Source organism: Chlamydotis macqueenii, chromosome 5, assembly GCF_036417535.1.
Source record: "Chlamydotis macqueenii isolate bChlMac1 chromosome 5, bChlMac1.mat, whole genome shotgun sequence".
Taxonomy (NCBI): domain Eukaryota; kingdom Metazoa; phylum Chordata; class Aves; order Otidiformes; family Otididae; genus Chlamydotis; species Chlamydotis macqueenii.
In genome coordinates, this window is record NC_141560.1 from 9,431,280 (window position 1) to 9,438,808 (window position 7,529).

The following is a 7,529-nucleotide window of genomic DNA, read 5'->3' on the forward strand; positions in this document are numbered from 1 at the left end:
TGATCTCGCAATTTCCTATAATGCTAGATAGCTGAAACTGCAGGTTTCATTAATGACAGAAGGCTACCACAACCTCCTGATAAGTTACTCTGAAGGCAAATTCAGCCCAAATTAGTGAACAAGTGCCTACCTGTTCTGTCAGAAATTTTTAGGCTATTGGCATTCTCGGTAAGGAGATAGGGTTGCAGGAGGCTGGATTGGATCTTGTGAAGAAGTTTCTGCTGTGCATTTAGAGTGTGGCTGCTTCAGGATGTTCATTAAATACATAAGTGCTAAGTGAGAAGTGGAAGAAGGTGCAGGTTGAGTAGATTAAAGTAGCTGTTGCTTTACTGAGCTAAAGACTCAACTCTAGAGTCGTCTACATACAGCCCACTCACTAATTGTTTGTATATTGCTTAGTTTCTGAGAAAGACTTAATTTTTAATTTTCGTAGTAAAGTGTTTATCCAGGCAGAAGCTGGATTGTCTGTCTCTACCAGTACCGTAAAGAATATATTAAGCCATGATGCAGGAAGCAAAGTGTATGGTATAAATAGAGCAGACTGTTATTAGTCCAGCCTTCTATCTAGATAATCCACGTCTTGAAGCGCTCCAAATGATGACTAAGTTTAGCTCAGCAGTGTAAGTAACATGGAAGTCAGCTGCCTTTTATTTGAGGTATGCTAAATTAGCAAAGTAGGTGTGTTACCCACCAAGTCTGACACTGCATCTGCAGCATGGATAAAGCCAGCCATGCTGTTGCTACAGTAAACTTTTAGGGTACTGTTTGTAACTACTGTCAGGTAAATTTAACCTAGTGAACTCAATTAAGATGTACCTGTATTTAAAAAGTACATTTTCATGGTTAGGTGATTGCAATAACTTTTTGGTTTTCCCCTTCACTCCCTTTAGTCTTTTGTCCCACATCGAGATGAACAAGATAATAGTCTCATACAGAATGCTGCTAATACAATAGTAAATGCAATCACTAAGCGGCAGAACAGCACTGTTATGTTGGCAGTAACTGAAGTCAAAGTAGAGACCATTGTTGTTGGGAATTCATCATCAGGTAAGGTTCTGAACGCATGCATTCTGTGTGTGTGTAAGCATTCTTTGTTCCCCTGCTGTCAGTCTTGTCTTATCTTTCTTTACATGTTGGGGAAAATGATAGATCAGGTTGTTTCTTTAATTGCTATTGCTAACTGAAAAGAGAGAAAGTGGCTTTAAAATCAAGATTCTGTGTTTGTGTGCTAGTTTAAACTTAACCTCATCCCTAATGTAATATCCCTACCTACCCTTGACGCTGTTTTGGCTCTGACTTCCAAACCCGTTCTCCGGTCTAAGCATACTTTCCACAAGATTGATAGTTCTTCTCATGCTGTTCTAATCCTTTCTGATTGTCCTACATTAACCTTAACCCAATCTTAGCCCTTGATGCTGCTGCACTATAGAAACTGAAACTGTGAGGTAATGAAAATATGGGGAGGGGCAGTCACATAGTGTGACACCAAGTCTCTTCTGAAGTGCTTACATATTATTTACCTCGATAAGAGTTAAAGATGTCTAGTATCTACCAATAGTTGACCATGGTAATGTAAAACTTTGCTCTCCTTTTCAACGTGTTTCTCAGTAGTGCACAGCTGGCTTAAAATGTAATATTCATTCCTCTCTCTTAATGAGGAGATGGTGTGGTTGGAGACCTTTGTCTATGAATATTGACTCTCCAAGAGCTATGCCAGAATAAGCAGTTAAAAGTTTTGCATAACTGTGTTCCTGCCTGGGGAAGGCAGGAGATGGTTTTGTGGAAAAGCCCTGGTAGGCCCTGGTTCAACTAAGCCCCAGAGTGGAAGTCTTGCAGTGGTAGGAGACTCTCCCAACTTTTTCCTAGACCTCCCCAATATAATATTCTGGAAGATCTTCCACCCGTAGTCCAAACAATTAGTAAATTGCCTGGTTCTGCTTCCCTTGCATTTCACTCCTAGGGAATGTCATTCATCTGTTAAAGCCTTGGCAAATGTACTATTTCCTCAGCTCCCCTAGCTAGCTTCCTCTAGCTTTGAGAAAAAGTATTCTGAATTTGGAATCTATATACAGGCAGTTCTCTGTATTAAGAATCTTTTATTAAGTAAACTTGATCTACAGTCACATGACAAAATAATACATGTAGTAATAGTGAGAGAATGCAAGCTTTGTATTTTAATCCTAGAGAAGCTGGTTTGAAGAGCTTCCTTTTTCCCCCCTCATTCATGGTTTAGCATTAGGTTTCTTGTGAAAAATGAGGAGATAATAGCAGTTACTTCTCAAAGTACAATCCTTCCCCAAACTGCTAAAATAAAATTTTTAGATCCCTTGAAGCCAACTATGTTTGCAGTTTATTCATCCTCCTTTAGTAGAAGTAAATGTTTGAGAATTGTCATATTCTACTTAAGAATTTTTTCAGAAGACACTTTAACATTAGAATGAATGACCATGGTGTTGAAGCAGTTGGTTGTTTCTGTACAGGGATTTTTGGGTTATTCTGTAAGCACTTGTCTTAAAATTGCAGAGGGAATTTACGTTTGGATCAGAGGTTAGAGTGGTAGGTTGACAGCATTTGTCTGCAGAGCTTTTGAGCAACACTACTGTCTCTACAAAAAGCAAAGCACCTCCTGTCTTATTGCCTCTTAGCAAGTGTGAATTCTTGCTTATCAAGAAGAGTAGAAAAATGTTGTTGTTCTATCAGTAGTAAAGCCCTTGAGGAAGGGGGGGGGGGGGGGGGGGAAAGTCCAAAACATAGATAATTTTTTTCAGGAATGGTTTCCTAGAGAAATAATCTGAGTCTGCATGGCTGGGAGAGCACTAGTGGGGCTTGTGATTGGGAATGTGAAGAAGAGTAATTGCCTTAACTCTTTTTGCATATTCATTGAGCAGTGAAGACTCTTATCTCTAGTGATAATGTTCTGGTGTTTTACACTGAAGTAAAACCAGAACATTCTAAAGAAAGCATGATAGATTTGGTTACATAACTCTAACCTGTATGTTTTTTTGAGGTAGTTGATAGATAAATGTCTGTGGACTTCACGGTAAAGAACTCTTCTTTCAGAGAGTAAACACAGGAGATATTTCTGATGCAAGTGCCAATACTTCTAGAGCAACTTAGAGGCATAGTAGTCTTTATAGCCTGCCTCCTACGAGGATAGACTTTTTTCCTTAAGAGTAATTACTGAGGTTTTCTGGGCTGACTTAGTTTAAATGCTTGGGAAGACGCTGCTTATACAATGAATTTGTTGGAGGGGAAGAAACATCGCAAATGTGGCATTTTGCCTCCTCAACATTAAGTAGGGAAAACTAAGTTAGTTTAAACTAAATTAAAGCATTTCTAGATGGACTAGTGCATTCAGGCAGTTATCATTGTGCTGGAAATGACATCTTATTTCCTTTCTCCTAAAAATCTTTCTTGCGCTAACATGTAGTTATGTAGGGATACTTCTCTTGCAGATGTCCGGTGCTATATATCTAGGTCTGCTAACTCAAGGCTTTGTTTTTTTTTTTTATTTACCCTCTAGATTATTTGGTTCCAATTCTTTGTGCAGTATTTAGCATTGTATGGCTGACTTGTATAATCATCTGCGTGTGGTGGACTCGGAAGAGAAGAAAAGAGAGAGAGAGAAGTCGTCCTCCTAGAGAAGAAGGTGCCAATAACCAGTGGGCACCTTTGAATCCCATAAGAAATCCTATAGACAGATCTTACAGTAACAAAGACATTCGTTATGAATGCAAAAACTTCATATCTCCTCAAAAAAGAACTTGTGATGTTGTAGAGGAGTATGTAGAGTATGAGGAAGAGGAGGATGAAGAGGAGGAAAGAGATGAGGAGATGGACAAATTCCTCTCTCACAAACTCGCTAAGCCTTTGCCGACAAAGGCATCTGACACATCAGAGAGCAGTCCAGTAAAGAAATCCCATCAAACAAGCAAAATGGACAACAGATCTGTAAAAAATGTGAATGCATCAAACTTTGAAGGCAGTAGAGACTAACCTGTATTTGGAACATAGGCAGACTGCGCCTACGCTTACTGGGGAGGGGAAAAAACGCCTTCTCTGCTTTGCATCAAGGACTAAAAATATCTGGAGTCAAATGTTCATAGTTTCTTTATTTTGCGTAAAAAAATAAATAAAAATAATAAATAAAATTTATTTTGTTTCTTTAGCCTTGTATAAATTATTCAATGATTGTCAGATGAAAAAAATGAGTAATCTTTGATAGTTGCTATTTTTGTAAAGTTTACTTATAATACACTCGCTGTGTGGCAGAGGAGAGGTTGTATTTTCAATATGTGTAAAGTTTATTACAAAAGACTGTACACTGTTTACAGAATGTATTTCTTTTTATTACTTGCTCTAATTTAATGGTGGCTTTAAAACCTCCTGGTTGAGGAAATTGTGTGAACTTTAAACTGCTTTCTTGACTTTGAATCTCTATTAATGGCAGCTCACTGCACTTGTTACGTTAGTAGCTTCTGTAAGATTTTTTCCAAATTTGCCTTACACACTTTGTAATAGGAACAAAAAAAAAATTATAGAGATCTTTCAACTGTGGTTTAAAAGTGGCCTTTTAATTTCTGCTTGATTACTTTAGAATTGCAGTATTGAAGCATGTGACAAGTGCCTTGAGATTAAACTTTTTCTATAGCAACTGTCAAAGACTGCCATATCAATATAGTAAAATTGTGAGAACTCTAGGTTCCCCAACTGACACAGTTTATTTTCTAATAGTAAAAGTGCTTTTTTGTAAATATGTACATATTAAATGAATCACTCTGTATATTTGATTTAATAACTTAAATATTTTGGTCTTTTTTTTACATGTCATTCCTTTTAATTTATGTTGCAGAAAAGGAGGTTTTATGGCAGTTTATAAGACTTTTTTTGGTATTATGTCCAGATTAGAAAATGCTGTTAATACAATCAATGTTAGGAATCTGTGGTCATTTGTATTTACATAGGAACATAACCACTTACGTGTAAATAGATCCAGAAATGTTTGTTTATCCCCATGTTCAGCCCATCTCAAGAACACTAACGGGTGCATCTACTGTACAGTACCAACATAGCGAGGCATTGTTTTCTTTTGTGAATATGTTAATTACATGTGGTATTACTTTTTTGCGTTTAAATACAGGCCTAATGAAGGGAACAATATTTTCCTCAGTCTTGTTTCTGTTGTGCTTTATTCATTTTTCGCTCTAAAGAAAAAAGGCTGGCAAGCTCAGAAGATGGGAGTACCTCATTAGAAATGGTTATTCGTAATTGGAAGGCTTGTGCATTTTTTTAAAAGGCTTTATTATTGCTATTAACTGGGCAAACTGTAAGTTTATTTTAATTACTGAAGAAGCATAACACTACATACACCTAGTTACCCTACCAGTGAGAGGAGTGGATGTTTGAGAGTATAAACTCTGGCCCATGAACAATGTAAACATGAATGTTTTGAAACCAGTTATTTTATACAGGAACACGGGATTTGCTTTGCAGGATCTTCTGTTTTAGTACACTTTTGTTTGACATGTTCTTAAAAAAAAAAAAAAAAAAGAAACTTTCAGAAAAGAAACTATTTATTAAAGCATTTTATAATGATGTTTGTTGTAACTTTTTTACTTGTGCTAAATATTCAAAACTTATTTTGATAACCTGGTTAGGCATTAGTTTAGAAAAGGGTACTATCCTTCTCATGTTCCCCAGTATAATCCTGAGTATTTAAACCAAAAACACTTTTTTTTTTCTGCTACTCTTGTAACTTTTTGTACTGTAATGCTGCTGTCTTCCATAATCTAATAAAATGATTCCCTCATTGTGTGTAAGATATTTCAAATTGTGTTTGCTTTTGAAGTGCTTGAAGTTGTGATGCGATGAGGCTAAAGGAAGGAGGAGTGAAAGTCCTGACTGAATGCGAGATGCTTCCTGTAACCTGAGCGTACAGCCTGCGTCCAAGTGCGATACTTCCTGAGCCAACTTGGCAGCGTTGTCCTCTGCCCACTGCTGCACGGCTGATGGTTGGTGTAGGAGGTGGTATCTCACACGTGCTCTGGAGACAGACACCTTCAGTACCAAAACCGGGGCTCTGCCTGTGCTGCCCCTTTGCAAAGTACAAAGGCTGTTTTTAGCTGACAGTTATTGACTGTGCCTATGATGTGCTGCTGCTTTTTTTTTTTTTTTTTTAAACAGCTCTCCTCCCAGCTGCTGTTCAGAGGCTTGTCCAAGCAGTATCTTTTTGCTTCTTTGGATGATAAGAGTGTTGTTGAGCATGCAGGGGCTTGAGGTATTCTTGCCAAAGTGAGATGGATCTTTAATACTTTTTTCCTCTGTTTTACAGCCATTCAGGCCTTTTAGTTGTCACGCTCCAATTTGAGTTTAATAGGTCTATGCCTGTTTCTTATGGTGACTTTTGTATGGCATATTTTCGGTAGTAAAAAGTGAACTCTTACATAAAATAATATGGAATATAAAGGTTGAATTTTCCTAGTAGCCATCAACCCCCAAAGCAGAATTCTAGATCCTAACAGAGGTTTTATTCCAGTCATGATAGTTACTTTGTTATTATTTTCCTTGTAGTATTGGCTTGTCTTTGTCATGTTGATATGTGAGAGCTGTTTCTAAGTCAGTTCTCAAAATCAGATTCTGTTGTTATCTTTTATTTCCACTTTTCAAATATCTGTCTCCTGCCCTTGAAGAAAGGTTGATGGGGAGAGGAAATGCAAAGCTGAGATAAGGAACTAACAGTTCTTCAATACTGACTTTCTAAAATCAATTCCCCAATGCCTTGGGAAAACTTAGTGGCTGCCATTAGCTTCTCAGAAATAATGGAAGCAATGCTGTAGTCAATCAGGACAGTGCCAGGTTAGAAAAATGTCTTTTTCTAAGATACGCTATTCTCAGACACTGCAGTATGTGTGAGTACCCGCTGCAGAGAGCAATTTCCAATACTCACAATGTACTTAAAATAGCTTGTTGGAGGTTTTATGTGAATACAAATAAATGTAGCGGGTGTTGCTGCTGTAGGCAAAAAGAGAAATAACAGGTTTTTATATACATGTAGAATAAGGCTGTTGCTGTTCTCTTGTGCAGCAGGGAGCTGGCCCACTGCTCCTGAAGGCACTAGTTCTTCTTCATACTACTGAAATAGTGTATAAAATAACAGGGTCACAGCACTGCTCATCACCCACTGTTCTGTACAAGGGGTCAGAGCATTCCCCAACAGCTGATACCGTGTCCAGGACTTGTTCCCCTGAGGCTTCATGAAACCAGCATGGACAAGTGTTTGACTTGGTAGGACTGTTTGCATGCCAAAAGTAAGAATTATTTTATGCCACCTTCATGTGATGACCAAGGGCAAGGGGTGGGTTATGTAGACTGAGATACATGAAACAAGATGGAGAAAAAAGAGGAGGATAAACAAAAAGTAAGCTTTTTTACTTGTGCGGTTTAACCTTGATCTGTTTTGTACAGATTTTATTTCTGTGGTGCTCTCTAATTGGATGTCTTCTCCACTAGCTCTACATCACCTCATTCAG

At 37.8% G+C, this 7,529-nt stretch overlaps 1 protein-coding gene across 1 annotated transcript in view; it reads left to right on the forward strand.

Annotated features, from left to right (window-relative positions):
• The window catches only part of JAG2 (jagged canonical Notch ligand 2), a 71,499-nt gene extending 65,680 nt beyond the window's left edge, over positions 1–5,819 (forward strand). Inside the window, exons 25-26 of the mRNA XM_086749709.1 lie at positions 891–1,047; positions 3,524–5,819. Coding sequence (XP_086605835.1) covers positions 891–1,047; positions 3,524–3,996 — 630 coding nt within the window. The 3' untranslated portion in view covers positions 3,997–5,819. The remainder of the gene's footprint in view (positions 1–890; positions 1,048–3,523) is intronic.
• Positions 5,820–7,529: the final 1,710 nt, after the last annotated feature.